The following is an 18,826-nucleotide window of genomic DNA, read 5'->3' on the forward strand; positions in this document are numbered from 1 at the left end:
CAATTTCAAACACATTGGATGGAGCCAGTTTGTGTGATGTCACTACGTACCAGCCTGCAGGCTAAGCCGCGGCTGTGTGGATCATACTTATCGCTGTTTAAACGTCTCATTTATGTAAGTGCAGTGGAACCTTTTTAAATAAATGCTATTTTTACGTACTGCACCATGAAGTCTTTCTCTTCTGTTGCCCTCCATATATGAGAGTGTTTGTGGTAGATCCAACATTCGAAAGGAATATTATCAACTTAATTTGGTATCCTAACCTCATCAGGAAGGAGTGCCCAGAACTCATTAGAGGAGTGGAACATCTCTGTCGGCTGACACATATGTGCTAAGAGAATTTGATCTCTATAACCTGAGATCCAACCTTTCTGGTAAGTAGGGTGTATTGATTTAGGTAGAGCTCCTGCTGAAGAACTTTTTTTGATTCATGTATCACTTGTCACAGATTGAATGCGGATATCTGGACTTTTTGTAGACTGAATTTGTTTAATAATATTTTTTTGATTAAATTCAAAGATTTAACACAGATATATTTTTAGATTTTATATAATTATGAATGACACGAAGGTTGTGCTCTTATCTATTTATATATAGTTGGATTAGTCGGGTATTCAGGTTTATATAAGAAGCAGCACCTATAAAAACACATCATTTTTGATTTATAACAATTTTTTTGTTTCAATTTTTTGTTTTCATTTTTGTTTTTCACTTTTAAAGAATAATCTTTTGTTTGTTGCACTATTGGAGTAAGCGCAGAATATTTTTTTATTTTAATTGATGTCATCCATCCCAGGAGAAGAGGAGGGGCACCCTCCTGCCTGCATGCCCGAGCTAAGGGCAGATTGATTCCAGGAAGTAAATGCTACATGAATCATCTGTCTTTATTTAGGATGGCTGCGGCCAGAAATGCTAGGGGGGGTGTTTTTTAAAATGATTTCTCAGCAAAGTAAAGCATGGAGACATGGGTGGATGGGTGAATTTATTTAGAATGTTAAAAATGATTTAAATAGCACTTTTGGTTCATGGTGCTCAGATGAAGTGTAGATCCACTTTAAGTCATGATATGAAATATATTATTATAGATCTGTGTAGCATGAAGTGTGAGTGTAGCATTTTCAGATATTCATTACCTCCGACAGAGATCAGAGTACTCCCCATGACTGTGCCTTCATTTTCCTTTCTTGCCCAAATGCATCTCTATTTCACACTGTAGCGATGCGGGAACCAGCGCGATTTCAGCGCCAGTTCCCGCATCGCATCTCTCCTGCAGGCAGTTCACACTGCCCTCTGTGAACCACTGCAGGTGTCAATAAAATGTTAATGGCACCCCAGATCGGTTCACAGATCACAGTGCGAACTGTGGATTTGGACAATAATCGAATTGCATGGGTGAGAACACCCATGCGTTCCGATTCCAGTGCAGGGAAAAAAATGTCCCTGCACCTTTTTTTATGTGAATCCAATGCGAGTTCAGCCATACAACTGTATGTTTGAACTCGCACTGCACAGACATCGCATTGACACCGCAGTGTGGGTGCGATTCACATGCAATGTCTGACATCGCTACAGTGTGAGCCCGGGCTCAGTGCCAACATTAACACACTAAAACAAGATACTGGCCCAAAGATAACACAATCATTTATATCCTGGTGTCGCACAGGTGCCTTAAAATGTATGTAATCGAAATTATTATTTAATTTTACTTGGCATTGTTTTACCGTAAACAGGTTTCTCAAACTGGAACTTAAAGTGGTTGTAAACGTTCAATTATTTTTTTTTAAATAACAAACATGCCTATACTTACCTGCTTTGTGCAAGCGTTTTGCACAGAGCAGCCCCGATCCTCTTCTTCTGGCATCCCCCGCTGGCGCTCCAGGCCCCTCCTCTACATCGGGTGCCCCCATGGAAAGCCGCTTTCCATGGGGGCACCCATGCGTGCTCACTCCCAAGTTCCGCTGCTGCTTCCATTGACACAGACAGCTGGGCTCAGCCCCACCCCCTGTTCCCGTGTCACAGCTTTTGATTGACAGCAGCTGGAGCCAATGGCTCCTGCTGCTATCAATCTGTCCAATGAGGAGATCGACAGCAGCTGGAGTCACTGCGCTTGTGCATATCACTGGATCGGTTTGGGTTTAGGTAAGAATAAGGAGGTGGTCCGAGGGGGAGCTGCAACACAGAAGGTTTTTCACCTTAATGCATAGAGGGCACGAAGGTGAAAAACCTTAAGGCTTTACAACCATTTAAATTTAAAAGGAAAATAGAAGATTGTGAACAGGCAGAGGCAGCATTGAGGCCCGGTTCACACTAGTGCAATGCCAGACATCCCATGTGATGTGCACCGCATTGCTGTTCAGATCACATGCGATGTCTGTGCGATGCAATTTCAGCCATACAAACTGTATGGCTGAAATCGCATCGCATTCGTACCATAGTGGTACAGGACCCTTTTTTGGTCTGCACTGGGATCGGATCGCATGGGTGTTCACACCTATACAATCTGATTCCTGCACCATTTCACAGTTCGCTATGATCTGCCAACTGATCTGGGGGTGTCGTGAACTTTACATTGACACCTGCAGTGGTTCACAGATCTCAGTGTGAGCCACTGGTGCAATGCGGGAACCCACACTGGATTTGCAGGGTCCTCGCACCGCACTAGTGTGAACTAGTGTGAACCAGGCCTAAAGCTTCTTATCTGCCTGCCTTTACTGTACACTGAGCTGTGCACATGCAGCTCAGTGTACAATTTCACCATCTGCCAAGATGAATGAACTCCCACGTATGCGCAGGAGTGACGTCATCTCGGTCTAGCCAATCAAAATGGTCAAAGTTCCGATCCCAGAAGAAGAGCATTTTTAGGTAAAGATATTTGCAGGCAGGATTTAATTTTTGTTTGGATCTTTGTTGAACCATATATTGTTATCGTGAATCTTCTGTGGTCCAGCTGAATTGTGACTTCCTTTGCAACAAATGAAATGGAGAAAACTGGATGGTACAAGGGAGATCAGTGATACTACAATAGCTATACCTGAGTTACACAGACCAGTCCAAGAAGAAACAGAACGCAACAGCAGCATGTTGTGATAATAGCTCGTCTTTTCTTCATGGCAATAGGAAATGCATCTTGTATGGATGTTGTTATGGTTTCTGTAAGTGAATATAAACATTTTACATGCTTAGAGTCTTAGGGGCCAGGACATCACATTCATTCAGTGATAGATATGTGCATTCGTTTTTGTCCACATGCATTTTCGTCCGTATTTCAGGTATTTTCGTTATTGTTTTAACAAACGATAACGAAAGTGCAGAATCCGAAAAACGAAAGATCCGACATAAACAAATGCTTTATTTTCGTTTTTGTTGCTACAACAGTTCGATATAGATAGGAGATTCGACATGATGATGACAATAACAATCTGTGTCCATCAAACCTGTGGTCGAATGTGCCTAACCTTAACTTTATTAGTCCAAGATTATTCTACATAGAGAGAAAAGATTCGACGTAGGGGAGAAAAGATGAGGAGAAGGACAAAGGTAATTGGTGAACATGTTGGGAATTTAATGATTAGGGGAGGGGAGTAGGGGAGAAAAGATAGATAAAAATAATGATGATGATGAATGTTATTGGCTGATTGTAACCAAAGAGGAGGTGCAGTAAAATAGCTAGAACTAAGAACACACGTACTTTGGCTTATGGTGTCTGTTGAAAGTTCTAAGAAGATTCAATGGAGCAGGTAAACTATACGGCGTCGAATCTTCTTTGAACATTCAACAGACACCATAAGCAATAATTCAATGACAGATTCGACCTTAATTTGGATTTTCGGACGAATGCAATTTTTAAAGAAAAACAAAATAAATAAAAACGAATTTCGGGAGTAACTAAATAAATTTATTTTTCGGACGAAAACGAAATTCAGAAACAAAATATTTCAGTGTGTACATGTCTATTCAGTGATTATCAGAACATAAGGAAGTGCAATGAAACCAAGACTTTAATAGCCCAAAGGATAATTAAAAAGACTCACAGGAATTTAATAGTAAACATGCTCATTAGTAAGCATGTGGCGTCATGCGGGAGTTTTTCCTATGATATGTGGCAGCAGCAGCAGCAGCATGTATTCCAGCCAATCAGCTGTGAGGAGCTGCATGACAGGATCCAGGAAGAGCAGCCACGATGCCGGGACCAGCGTGGAACACAGGTACCGCTGCTCTTCCCAGATTCTATCACGCAATACATCCAGCTGCTGCTACATCTCATAGGAAAATCTCCTTTGCTCCCAGTTGAGACATTGAGGCTGGTTTATAAATAAAATTAATCACTGCGCTATGTCTATTCAGCAGCTAGCATAAAATGTAAGTAACAATAAAAAAAAGGTATAAAGATATGCAGCGCTAGAAATACAAACATGAACTATGTAAATAAAAATCAACTGTCATTGAGTGTAAAGAGTCCATGTTCCAAGAAATGGCATCACCCACAGTGTAAATATGACAAGCTGAGGTGAACTATGAAATCCTCCACCGCACACCAACACACTGGGCCTCTTACCACAGAAAATGGACCACTAGGTATAGGTGGTCAGATAAGCATGATATATCCACTATTGCACAACTCTACTGGTTTACTAAAGCTTGTGTGAATATTCACATAAATTTTCACTAATGTGAAAACAAAACATACTTCCTTCTTCTGCACCTAAGGCTACTTTCACACTGAGGCGTGCGGGTGCCAGCGGTACAGCGGCACTATATATAGTGCCGCTTTACTGTCGTTTTAGCGGCGCTAGCGGGGCGGTTTTAGACCCCCGCTAGTGGCCGAAAAAGGGTTAAAACCGCCCGAAAAGAGCCGATGCAGCAGCGCTTTGCGGGCGCTGCCCTATTGTTTTCAATAGGAAGGGGAGCTTTAGGAGCATTAAATACACCGCTCCTAATGCGCTCCAAAGATGCGGCTTGCAGGACTTTTATGACCGCCTTGCAAGCACACCGCTCCAGTGTGAAAGCCCTCGGGGCTTTCACACTGGAGTGCATTGAGCAGCTCTTTAGGGGCGCTTTGCAGGCACTTTTTTTAGCACTTTAGCGCCTGCAAAGCGTCTCAGTATGAAAGGAGCCTAAATGAATAATTGAAGTGAATTTTCACGCAATTAATTGTGTGAAGACTCTCAACTCCTTTAGCAAATCAGCCCAACTACAGTGACTTGAAAAAGTATTTATACCCCTTGAAATTTTCCACAATTTATCATGTTACAACCAAAAATGTAAATGTATTTTATTGGGCTTTTATGCGATAGACCAACACAAAGTGGCACATAATTGTGAAGTGAAAGGAAAATTATAAATGGTTTTCAAATTTTTGTTACAAACAAATATCTGAAAAGTGTGGAGTGCATTTGTATTAAGCCCTCTTTACTCTGATACCACTAACTAAAATCCAGTGGAACCAATTGCCTTCAGAAGTCACCTAATTAGTAACTAGAGACGCCCTCAGAGGAAGTCATGATGATGAAACGCGTCAGAGCGTGACCTTACGGTAACCGGAAGGGACGTTTGCACTCCACGGCCAGGAAGAGACAACCAGAAGTAAGCGGCGGACGCTGTCTTCCTAACGTTTGAGAGTCTCGTACCTTTCCTGCGCTGTGAATAACACCTTTTAAATGTTGATGACATAAGAACCATCTTACTGTCAGATTTTATGGAGCCTGTCATTTGAGATGAATAAAGGATAAAAAAACAGAATTATGTTATTTTGAGCCTTTTTTCTATCTAAGCACTATGGGATATTCAGTCAAGCTCTGACACCCTCTATGAGGTGGATGACATCCGTTGGTAACATATCAAGGCTTGATGTGTTCTGCTTTCTGGTGAGTGAGAACTGGGGAGTGTGGGGAGTGTGATGCACAGCTTAAGGATTCTGGTGTGAGGTGCACATCTTGAATACCACATTAGGATCACCATCTGTGTCTCTCTGGACTTTTATCACCATTTGTCATTCATCTTTCTCATGTGTTATCATATGAAAGCTGGTCATAATAAGTAATGACGGTAGCGCTGCTTTAGTAATCAGGGGTACTTATTGAAGCACCTGTGGACATTTTACTATATTGTATGAACAGTTTTTTGGCAATTTATTGCATTTTAAGCTGCAGCTGACACTTTCAATTACTGCGGTTCATTGAATCAATGTGATTACTGAATGGTCTATATCAGGGATATGCAATTAGAGGTAGAGGCATGATGGGACTTGTAGTTTTGCAACAGCTGGAGGTCCGCTAATTGCATATCCCTGGTCTATATTATCTTAAGATTTATTAGCTCCATAGAGCTGAGATAGTGGAAGAAGGCCAGGGTTTTCACTGTATTTTGACAGTAAATAGAGTCCACCTGTATGTAATTTATTCTCTTTAATGTATTGTATATTCAGGTTAGTTCAAGTATTAAGAGTTAATAACTGACCTGAACAGATATAAAAGAAGCATTATAATGCAGCTCTGTATTCATTACTCCATCAGGAATTGGCATGTGGTGGACTGGGTTGATAAATTACTGAGAGGGGCAGAGCATAACCTAGCTGTCTTGGTCCATGTTGGAACTGATGACAGAATACATGAAAGGCGGAGGCACCTTAAAGTATACAGTAACTAAAGACGAAGATTTTTTTGTTTGTTTTCAATAAGTGGAGAGGAATAATAGGGCGTACACACGGTCGGACTTTGTTCGGACATTCCGACAACAAAATCCTAGGATTTTTTCCGACGGATGTTGGCTCAAACTTGTTTTGCCTACACACGGTCGCACAAAGTTGTCGGAATTTCCGATCGCCAACCACGCAGTCACGTACACCACGTACGACGAGACTAGAAAAGGCCGGTTCAGAACCAAGCGCGGCACCCTTTGGGCTCCTTTTGCTAATCTCGTGTTAGTAAAAGTTTGGTGAGAGACGATTCGCACTTTTTCAGACTCGTGGCTTTCAGATCGTTTTCTGCCGTTCAGTTTGTGCTTGTGGGTTTGTATCTGCTCTTCAGTGCGTGCAGTCAGTTCGTATCGGAGTTTTCTGTGTGATCTTGCCTCGTTGCTGTTTTTCAGGTCGCTCTTCACAGGCCTTGCTGTTCTTCAGTGCGTTCTGTTACTTCGTTCTGAGCAGCCGACCGTTTTCTAGCCATGTTTCGTATGCGTACTCCTCGTAGGGTTCGTGCTGTGCGGGGGCTTGGTGTTGGGGTCCTGACCTTGACACAAGTCCAGTCCATGAGCAGGGTGGGGAGGAGTTCATGGACCAAGAATTGGTTGCTTCAGCGTGACCAGTTCTCTCATATGCCTTTGCTCCGTGAGATCCGTGAGAATAATCCTGATGATTTCAGGAACTTTCTCAGGATGACGGACCCCGTGTTTCACCGTTTGTTGGCTTCGCTGACCCCCTATATCAGCAGGCAGGATACCTGCATGAGGCAAGCCATCACTCCGGAGCAGAGGTTGGACGCTACCTTGCGGTATTTGGCCACAGGGAGAAGTCTGCAGGACTTGAAGTTCTCGACAGGCATCTCCCCCCAGGCTCTGGGGATCATTATCCCAGAGACCTGTTCTGCCATCATCCAGGTCCTGCAGAAGGAGTATATGAAGGTAAGATTTTTATCCTTTAATATCACATTTTATTGTCTTTAATGTTTGATAACATATTGTATTTCTTTCCTCATTCCCTAATTACCATGATTGTAATATGCTGTGAATGTCCCCTTTGTTCTCATGTATGCTGGATTTTTATGTAATTATTATTTTATGTCCTTCATACATATTTGCCCTTCAATAACCTCCCCAGCATGGTGTCTCCTGCCCTATATTCACCTCATGTAGTCACTTAACAATGTATTTTATCAGCTCCATAGTAGTGCTTTACCCCAAACACCCCCTAAAATGTTTGTAAATGTTATTTTTGATTCAAATTCAGGCAGAGTGCCAGAGGCTTTTTTTTGTGGTGTCCCTAAATAATTTTTAGTATCCCTCCCTCCCCCAACTGCTAAGTCAGCTGATCCCAATTCTCTATCTATCCTCAATCATCTATCTGCTGACTTTGCCAAACCCATACACACTATACCCACCTCTTTAGTGCTCAGATGTATGGATGAATTCCCCAAAGCATGTAGTGCAAGGGCCTGCTTGTATACTTTCCAATGGTACTGTTTAAAGTTTTTGTATCCTATTATTATCTTGATAGGTAATAGCAGAATGTCCAAATGTCCTCAAATGTGTACAATGTGTATTTATATCTTTGTATTCTGACACTTCTTACCTGTCCAGTGGTCTGCCAATAGTGTAACTAAGGAGGGGCTGTTCAAAGTAATACCCATTATTTAGGCATTCAGCTCTCAATGAAGTGAAGAGGGTTACCTGTCCAAGATTTCCACACACCCCATAATGTTAGAAATGGCCCATGAGAGGGGGGGGAGGGGGAATATGATAGGTGTACCTTATACTTTGGCCTTGTTAAATTCTACTTACTAAATGCTATCTGGAGGTTGCCCCATAATGTTTGTGTTTAATCTGCTTGCCATGTTTCAGAGTAAAAATAGTAATGTTTATTGTTTTTTCCTCAACAGTTTCCTTCCACGCCACAGGAATGGCAGACTGTGGCCTCCCACTTTGCCCAGCGGTGGGACTTTCCTAACTGCGGAGGGGCAATTGATGGGAAACACGTCCACATCATCCCACCACCCAACTCGGGGTCGTACTATTATAATTACAAGGGGTTTAATAGTATAGTGATGTTGGCGGTGGTGTCGGCTAATTACGACTTCTTGTATGTGGACGTGAGGAAGAATGGCCGGATGTCCGATGGTGGAGTCATCGCCCAGACGGAGTTCTACAGGCGTCTCCAGAATGGCAGCTTGGACTTGCCAGCTCCAGAGGACAATGTGGAAGGACTCCCATTTGTGTTCGTTGCTGATGAAGCATTTGCGCTGGGGGACCACCTGATGCGGCCATTCCCGATGAGGACCCTCACCCCGGAACAGAGGGTTTTTAATTACCGGCTGGCCAGAGCCCGAAGAGTGGTGGAGAACACATTTGGAATCCTGGCCAGCCGGTTCCGCCTATTTCTGACACCTATCCATATGGCGGAGTATAAACTGAACCATATAATAGTTGTGTGCTGTGTACTCCATAATTTTTTATGGAAACATTCGGCCAGCTATGCTGGCTCAGTTGGGCCTGAGGCCGGAATCCTACATCAAACCACACTGACGGCGCTTGAAAGTGGCCGTCCTGGCTTGCCCTCCCTGAGTGCCCATGATGTCCGGTTACGCTACCTGGAGTTCTTTGCGGGTAGGGGGGCTATCAATATGCCAGACAATATGTGAAGCCTTTTTCAAATTAAAAAAAAAAAGAAAATCTTTGTGGACATTTACTGCTTGTGTTTGTTTTAGCTGACCCTGACAGAAATGTTTTGAGTTGAGAAAATGTTGTGATTCGGTAACCTTATACAAAGCACTGTTGGCTATTATTTCCTAAATGCAAAAACACATTTCACTACAAGTGCACTTGCAACTGCACTGAAACTGCACTTGTAGTGCAAAGAGGATTTGCCCTTAGGAAATAACCCCCACTTTTGCATCAAACAGCTATTACATCACCCCAAAACTGTTGTAGTGTTGAGACAATAATCCACACATTCTTGAGTAAGCCACTTTTTTATACCTGCACAATCACATGTGCATTAACCAAAGGTTTTTAAAACAAACCAACATGTTTGTTGTATAACAATTTTTGCAGTAGCATTAGCAAAATTCGCAATGTCCATTTCAGATAAAACAGGCCTGTGTAAAACCAACAAGAAAGCCAAAAAACTTGAACTTACAAAGTTCACATTAGGTAAAACCTGAAGGCTATATCAGACATCAGTATTTAGGAACTGGGTTTGATATAGCATTCAGATGGGGGGAAATCACCCCTGGAAAAGCCAAATTTGGAAGATGCACACAAATTTCCCAATGTCAACATGTGCTATCTGCCATCAGGGGGATCAAGGGACGTGTTTTGGGGGAGTAAGCACCCCCAAAACGCGTCCATTGATCTCCCGTGATGGCAGATAGCACATGTTGACACACTGTGTGCATCCTCCAAATTTGGCTTTTCAAAACATTTGCAAAAAATTTAAAAGATTGAACCACAATACAAAAAGTGATTTTGTGGGGTTTAAATTCGCCCCAAAACATCAATGATGTTATTATTTTTTTTAATAACATCATGGATTTTTTGCTGGATGTTTTGCAGTTCGGCATTACACCCCATGATCTCCCCGATCAGGATCTGGGCACTTTCAGAAGTAAAGCGTTCGGCATCCACAACCTCACGATCACCTAAAAAGAGATAAATAAAAAAAAAAAGGTCTCAAAAATCTGCCACCATCCATCTCTTTTATCTGAGCCTGTGGTCGCAGACACTCACCTGTTGTGGTGCCAATCTCCACCACATCTTCTTCTTCCTCCTGCTCTTCTTGGGTTTGCGGTATTTCACCTTCTTCCAGAGGTGGGGGGTCTCTGGTCTCCTCGGATGAGGGGTGTCCTCCGAGTCTTTTCTCCCCTATGTAAAACAAAAATGGTATAATTAGCACACAGATATTTGATGGCAGAACTAGAAATAGGAAACATTGCTTGGAAGTGGGGTACAATTGTCTATTTTAGCCGAGTTCCAAGATGTATTTTTTTTATTGCCCTTTGTCAAGCTGCAATACTTTAACTGTTTGGTACAAGCTTCACAGATGTAGCCCCCCCTATAGTATACACTGGAGCACCTGTGTGCCCCCCCTAATAAAAAGGGTGTTCTTGTGTCCCACACTAGTGCTCCAGCGTCCAGATGTGAAAACAGCTCCTCTCCTTACACACAATCTAGTTGGCATTTCATTCTAGTAACAAACCCATCTACACAAACAAATATTTGGCATCCAAGTAGGCCCAAAAAAAATGTGGGAAAATGCATATGGCCTAAACAATGGTGTTCTAGAGGCCGAAAGAAAAATGTTTGATACGAACGAATAATGGGCCCATGAACATTAAAGTTGCCCTTTTAAACATTACAATTAATAAAAGCATATGGAGCAGCACGAACGTAATAAAGACAGAAAGAATAGGAACACAGCACAACTACTTACTTTTTTGCAGCACTCTCGGATCTTTCGGTACTGCTCTGGCTCTCTCAACTTCAGGTCCGACCACCGCTTCCTGAGCTGATCTTTAGATCTTCGTACCCCGAAATTCCTGTGAAGGCTTTTGACCACTTTAGCAATGATTTTGGCCTTTCTGATGTTGGGGTGGGGGTAAGGCCCATACTTCCCGTCATAGTCGGACTTCCTCATGATGTCGACCATCTCCAACATCTCCCCAAAGGACATATTTGTGGCCTTAAAACGTCTCCTTCTGGATCGGGACGTGCCTGGATCCGGGCTTTCCTCCTCCTCGTTGCTATAATTAGCACACACCTGCTCGAACTCCGCCATCATGCTCTTCACCCACTGCGCCGAACGAAAAGGGGCGGGGAATAGACTAGAAAGAACGTCAGGGGCGGGCGGAGTTACACGCATGCGCAGTGTGTATAAATCGTAACACGCGTGCGTATTACGTACGATCTGTGAGCGGAGGAAGGAGCATTGGACGCGCCGATCGTAAGAACGAAGGTAAGAGACAAACTTGTGCCTATACTGCTTCTAGATTGAGGCCTATATTGTAACAAGATTAGGAGAGTTTTGTCTGACATTAGGCTTTGTCTTGTGTTGTGTCTTGCAGTGAACATGGATATGCTACTCAAAGATAATGACTTCATGTCAGTATTCCTAGAGATGCTAAGGGAGCTGCCCTGTCTGTGGGAGATTAAACACCCCCATTTCAAGAACCAAGCAAAGAGGAAGGCAGCACTGGAGCAATTGTGTGAAATTGTGAAGCAGGTGATCCCCACGACAGACATTACCTATTTAAAGATATTAATTGGTTGCCTGAGGAGCACATATCTGAGGGAGCGCAAGAAAGTCCTGGATTCACAGAGATCCGGAGCTGCAGATGACATCTATGTCCCCAGGATGTTGTACTACGACAGGCTGCACTTTCTGGCAGGCCAGACTGAACCCAGGCCAGCACTCTCCAGTCTTCCTTCCAAGCTTCCTTCCCCCCCGGCTGAGGCTTCTGACGCCCAACCTGGGCCTTTCAGGCCACATGTGGAGGAGCCCAGATTGAGCCAGGTATAGCATTCCGCTAAAGATTTCTGCTTGTCCAATCAATGATGTTAACTAGATGTTAGTTGGGAGTACTAATTTAGGATTGTGATTGATGATGCAAAAACTAAAACCATGTCCCTTTTTCATACACAGGGAAGTCTCAGCCAGGAGGTGGCCGGGCCGAGTCGGCTGGCTGATATGCAGGTCCCTCCACCCCCCCTGAAAAGAGAAAGTGGCAGTAGGAGGAGTGCCCTAGAGGAGGCTGTTATAGGATTCTTTTGGAGGGCTACAGAGGTCCTGGGAGCACCCCACACCATGGAGGAGAACATTGCTGCCTTCATTGCATATAAAATGCAGAGGATGGAGGAGGGCCAACAAGTCATGTGTGAGGCCCTCATATTGGAGGCTCTTGAGAAAGGTATGAGGGGCCAAATGACACCTCAGACACACCTTTGGGATGGTCCTCCTCCTCCTCCTGCAGGTCCTCCTCCTCCTCCTCCCTCTCCTCCAGGTCCCCCCAGTCCTCCTCCAGGTCCTCCCAGTCCTCCTCCAGGTCCTACTCCTCCTCCTGCCACATCTCCAACTGCACAGCCACAGCCCGGAAGGAAGCGTGGAAGGAAGACCAGACAGTGATTGCCCTGGGTTCAGTCTGGTCGGCCAAAAGATGCAGCCTCTTGTGGTACCACAGCCTGGGGACACAGATGTCATCTGCTGCTATCCGGATCTCTGGGACTTCTGGACCAGACTGCCCTCCCTTACATATGGACTCCTCAGGCCACCAATTTTGATGTTCAAGAATTGATGTCTGCCGTGGGGGTCCAAGGCTTCGCTAATTTCTCCTGTTGATCCAGTGTTGCATTCCTCTTTGTTTGGTTCTGATCCCTTAATAAAGGATTTTTGTTTTGAATTATACTCTCCTATGTGTTTTACTTCAAAAATGACAGTTTGTTTGTGAGGATTCAGGTACATTTCAAATATACAATGTGAAATGAACAAGGGACACCAACACCAAACAATCTCCTGGAGATTAAATAATAAAAGATATCAATGGTGTTGGGGTAACTTGACACAAAACACACACAAAAATATTCTGGAGTAAAAATAAAAATAACATTGAACAAAGATCAGCCTTGGAAAAAATCCAAACATTAAAGAAAAAAAAAGGCTGAAAATCCAAAAAAAAAAAATATATATATATAAAACTGTCAGATGTGACAACTAATAACAATATATTCAGGGAATCCCACTAAAAAAAACACAAATAAAACTTTTGAGACTTAATTCTTGTCACATTATAAAGAAGAAGAGAGTGCGCTGTATTAAACCATTTTTAACATTGCAGCGTGACGAAAGTGCTGTATCCATTGCGAACGCTAAGTTTACCAGAACGAGCTGTCCCGTCTCGGAATTTCTTCTGAGCCTGCGTGGCACTTTGTGCGTCGGAACAGGCCACACACGGTCGGAATTGACGCGATCGGATTTTGTTGTCCGAAAATTTTATCTCCTGCTCTCCAACTTTGTGTGTCGGAAAATCCGATGGAAAATATCCGATGGAGCCCATACACGGTCGGAATTTCCGACAACACGCTCCGATCGGACATTTTCCATCGGAAAATCCGACCATGTGTACGGGGCATTAGAATACTTGTCATTTTATATTGCTGTTTGTGCCCCCATCATGGAGATTCATCTTCTCTCTGTTAACCATTATCATTGAAAGTGAAAGCAAATCCCAAATTTTGGGTTGTCCCTAGAAAAGTAATAGAGGAGAAATCTTTCAATAGGAACACTGGTTCTGGTGACCTGGGAAGGATTTGGGTTTCTAGAGCACTGGGCTGACTTTTCATTGGGGTACAACTTATATGCTAAAGATGGCCATCTGTGTGTATGGTGGAGGTTTTGCACATTACGTGACACCTGCCGGTATAATCTAGAGACACCACTTTCTACCATCCGGGATGTTTTTTATGAACTGTTTATGGAAATTGATTTGTACTTTCTCTTCTATATTTTATAAGATTTTTATGTTTTTTAATATATGAAAATTTCTTGCTCTGCACTATTTTTTATTTATTAATCATTGGAGTTTGTTATAGACCACCCAGTGTTAATAAAGAGACTCAGCTCCTTGCACAGATAGAAAGGGCTGCAAGGGGTTGGACAGTGATAATAATGGGGAATTTTAACTACCTGGAGATTGACTGGGGTAATGGCACTGCAGGAACATTTAAAGGGAAAAAATGTATAAACTTATTACATAAAAATTTTATGGTAAAGTTCATAGAGGCCCCGACTGAATGAGGAATGAAGCTCTCTCTGTTGGACCTGGTAATCTCAAACCATGCAGAATTTATTTCTAATGTTCACATTAAAGAACATCTGGGTAGCAGTGACCATAACATGATTTCATTTAATGTTAGCTGTAAACAACAGACACATGCTGGAAAGATAAAAACACCTAACTTTAAGAGAGAAAATTTTCCAAAGATGAGGGCTGCTCTCCAAGACTTGGGAGGGAATATTGGCATGGATGAACACAGAACAGAAATGAGAATTCTGCAAAAAAACTGTATGTGACTACACTGCACAATATATTCCCATGGGCAATAAGTTTAAAAAGCTAAAAATAAAACCTATGTGGCTCACGGCCAAAGTAGAAAAAGTTATAACTAATAAGAAGAGCTTTTTAAAAATATAAAAATTAAGGGTCACTATCATCATTTAAATGTTACAAGGGATTTAACAGAATATGTAAAAAGGAAATCAAAAATTCTAAACGAATGGCAGAGTTCAAAAGCACCAAAAATTCTTCATATGTATTAATAGTCAAAAGGTCAGGTCTAAGCATGTAGGCCCTTTACAAAAATATCTAGAAAGGGTGGCTGGGGACAGAGAGAAGACAAATGTATTAAATACCTTATTCAGCTCTGTATACAAAGAAGCATGGGGGAGATAATGTCCATAATGGGGATGTTATTGAAACAACCCCAAATGATCCACAATGGCTCACAATTGATATGGTCCAGAAATATTTAGACAGAATTAAGGTGAAATTTACAGGACCAGATAACATACACCCACGGATCCCTAAAGAATTGAGCTTTGTCACTTCAAAGCCATTTTTTGTAAGTTTTAGGAACTCAATAATGACTGAAATAGCACCACTGGATTGGCATAGGGCCAATGTGGTGCCTATATTTAAAAAGGGATCAAAGTCTTTACCAAATAACTATACACCTGTTAGTTTAACTCCTATAGTTGGGAAGATACTGGAGAGTTTAATAAAAGACCACATAGATGAGTTGTTCCTGGAAAAAAATATTTTAAGAAACAGACAACATGGATTCATGAAAGACAGAAGTTGCCAAACAAATCTGATTTCTTTTTATGAGAAGGTAAGTAAAACATTAGACAAAGGAGTTGCTGTGGACGTGGTATACCTGGACTTTGCAAAAGTGTTTGACACAGTTCCCTCACAGGGCTAATGTGTAAGGTAAATTCTACAGGCTTGGAAAAATTAGTTTTTGTAAATGGATAGAAAACTGGCTAAAATACTTTATTCAGAGAGTAGTGGGTAATAATTCTTACTCTGAATGGTCTGGGGTTATTAGTGGTGTACCCCAAGGTTCAGTCTTGGGACCCTTACTTTTTTATATCTTTATAAATGATATAGGTTCTGGGATTAAAATTACGATTTCAGTCTTTGCAGATGACACCAAGCTATGCAGTGGAATTACATCCTTACATGATGTCTACAACTTACAAGCCAAACTCAATGCACTGTTTAATTGGGCAACTATGTGGCAAATGAGGTTTAATGTTGATAAATCTAAAGTTATGCACTTGAGGGCTAAGAATATGCAGGCATTAAACATACTAGGGGGAGTATAACCCGGGGAGTCAGAGGTGGGAACAGGATCTGGGTGTTCTGGTAGATCATAAGCTTAATAATAGCATGCAATGCCAAGCTGCAATTTCCAAAGCAAGCAAAGTCCTTTCTTGTATTAGGAGAGGTATGGACTCCAGAGAGACAGATATCATTTTGCCCCTGTACAAATCATTAGTAAGACCTCATCTGGAACATGCAGTTCAGTTTTGGGCACCAAATCACAAGAAGGATATCGGGGAACTGGAGAAGAGCAACCGAATCGATAAGCGACATGGAGGAGCTCAGCTATGAGGAAAGATTGGCTGAACTGAATTTATTTTCTTTTGAGAAGATGAGATTAGGAGGGATATGATCAACATACATAAGTGCTCCATATGATGATGATGTTGAGTTATTCACACAGGACAAGGGGGCACTCTTACGTTTGGAGGAAAAGAAATGTAATCTCCAAATACGGAAAGATTTCTTCACAGTAAGCGCTGTGAAAATGCAGAATAGACTCCCTCAGGAGCTGGTACTGTCCAGCTCAGTAGATTGCTTTAAAAAAGGCCTGGATTCTTTCCCAAATGTACATAATATAACTGGATACTAATAATTATAGGTAAAGATGCTCCAGAGAATATCCGATTGGCTCTTGGGGGATCAAGAATGATTTTTTTCCTCTGCTGGAGCAAAATGGATCATGCTTTGCTGTTTTTTTTTCCTTTTGCCTTCCTCTGGATCAACTGTGGGTATAGGATTTTGTATATGGTACTTCCCCTTTTATTGGTTGAACTGGATGGACTTATGTATTTTTTCAGCAAGACTAACTATGTACCTGTTGGGGGAACAGGAAGGTATTTTTTCCTCCACTGGAGCAAATTGGATCATGTTTTATTGGGGTTTATTTCCTCTCCCTGGATCAACTGTTTTATAGATGGACTTATGTCTTTTCTCAGCCAGACTAACTATGTATCTATGTATCTGTTGGGAGATCAGGAAGGATTTTTTTTTTCCCACTGGAGCAAATTGGATGATGTTTTGTTGGGGAGTTTTTTGCCTTCTTCTTGATCAACTGTGGGTATAGGATAGTGTATATGGAGGCTTTCTATTTGTGTGTGTGTTTTTTGTGTTGGTTGAACTGCGCAGACTTGTATCTTTTTTCACCCAGATTAACTATGTAACTATGTAATGAATGTAGTTTTTGAAATAAAAGCAGTGTAAGTACCTGAATTTGACTTGGTGTCAGCCTCTCGCATTCTCTTTACAGCAGAGCTCAGAGAAGGGGAGGGAGAAGCAGCACAAAGAATCAAATAGTCATGCTGCAGTGCAAGGAATATACTGATAGGAGTATGCAGTGTGACAGAGAGATGAGCTCATCAATGCATTGCTTCTCCTTTAACTACCCAGTCACATGGTGTGGTGGGAAGGAGAACTGTAAGTGAAAGTGAAACTGCAACAGAAAAAGATTATATGCTATCACATGCCAGGTAGGGACTGTGTTTTGAGCTGTGTAAACCTCAGAACTCAAATGACAGAACTACAAATCTTTTTACAGGTAAAATAGCTCTCGTATATGTATTTTATTTATGTATTTAGCTGTTTGTCAGCTTTGAGGCATTATTTTATGTTAACCCTTAGGGGGCACTTTAATATTAGGGACACATTTCAACATAATGATAGTTGGAGAAGCTGCAGGACTTATTGTTCCGCCTTGAGTTCCAAATCAAAAGAATAACAGTTCTGGCAACTAATGTACACCAAAGAAAGATATTTCTATTTTTTACTGTTTTAATAATTTCAAACCCATTCTTACCAATCATTGCAAACTGTGAGTCCAGGCCCAATGTAAGTAGCATGAAGAAGAACAGGAAAGACCAAAGTGGAGAAATCGGCAGCTGGCTTAAAGCTTCAGGATAAGCAATAAATGCCAAACCAAAACCTAAATTATAATACAAAGAGAAGTAAACTCAGTGCATGTTATAATAGTGCAGAGGTTAAATAAAATGTGACTAGACACTATGAGTGGATTTACTAAAGACAAATAGACTGTGCACTTTGTAAGTACAGTTGCACTAATTTTCCTTTCCCTTTCCTTGCAAAGTGCATAGTCTATTTGTCTTTAGTACATCCACCCCAGTGTATCTATGTATGAAATAAAAATGGCACAGTGCTGGTTCACACTAAATTGTCATATAATTTGCAGAATATTTCAGAGCAAACAAAAGGCTTGGGGCAGGGAATAACATTATTGAAAGATTCAATAGATTCTCTTCAAACCAAGGTATTGCAGTGTGTTAGCAAACTATCTGTAGGTTACATTTTGGGTGCATTGACCTGTAGTTTGCTATTCAAGCCAATGTAAATACAGTCTCTCAAAACTTCCTTTAAAGTGGAACAGTAATAAAAAAAATGCATACAGGATTTTTAATGCAGAAGAGACATATTGGGGTCGGTTTACTAAAGGCAAACAGACTGTGCAGTTGCTCCACAGCTTTGTAAATGAGAGGAAGCTCTGCTGACTTCCATCATCCAATCATGTGCAAGCAAGATTTTTTTTTCTTCCTTACATGCAATTGGGTATTCTTTTAAGCCTTACCTCATTTACTAAGCTCTGGAGCAACTGCACTTGCAAATTCCCCCTTTATATAGCTGTCACTGGAACAGGTGTCCCCATTGGAAGATAAGGTCTAACCCCTTGCACTAATACCAAAAGCATTGCATTTCCTGTCATTTTTGTCTCTGAAAATGGCAGCCAGGAC

The 18,826-nt window shown here is 41.8% G+C and overlaps 1 protein-coding gene across 1 annotated transcript in view; it reads right to left on the minus strand.

The window, feature by feature from the left end:
* LOC141107997 (sodium- and chloride-dependent neutral and basic amino acid transporter B(0+)-like) overlaps positions 1 to 18,826 on the minus strand; it is an 87,274-nt gene that overhangs the window by 16,857 nt on the left and 51,591 nt on the right. Inside the window, exons 9-10 of the mRNA XM_073599142.1 lie at positions 17,881 to 18,006; positions 3,032 to 3,150 (exon numbers count right to left, since the gene is read on the minus strand). Coding sequence (XP_073455243.1) covers positions 3,032 to 3,150; positions 17,881 to 18,006 — 245 coding nt within the window. The remainder of the gene's footprint in view (positions 1 to 3,031; positions 3,151 to 17,880; positions 18,007 to 18,826) is intronic.

Source organism: Aquarana catesbeiana, linkage group LG09 (assembly GCF_042186555.1).
Source record: "Aquarana catesbeiana isolate 2022-GZ linkage group LG09, ASM4218655v1, whole genome shotgun sequence".
Taxonomy (NCBI): Eukaryota; Metazoa; Chordata; class Amphibia; order Anura; family Ranidae; genus Aquarana; species Aquarana catesbeiana.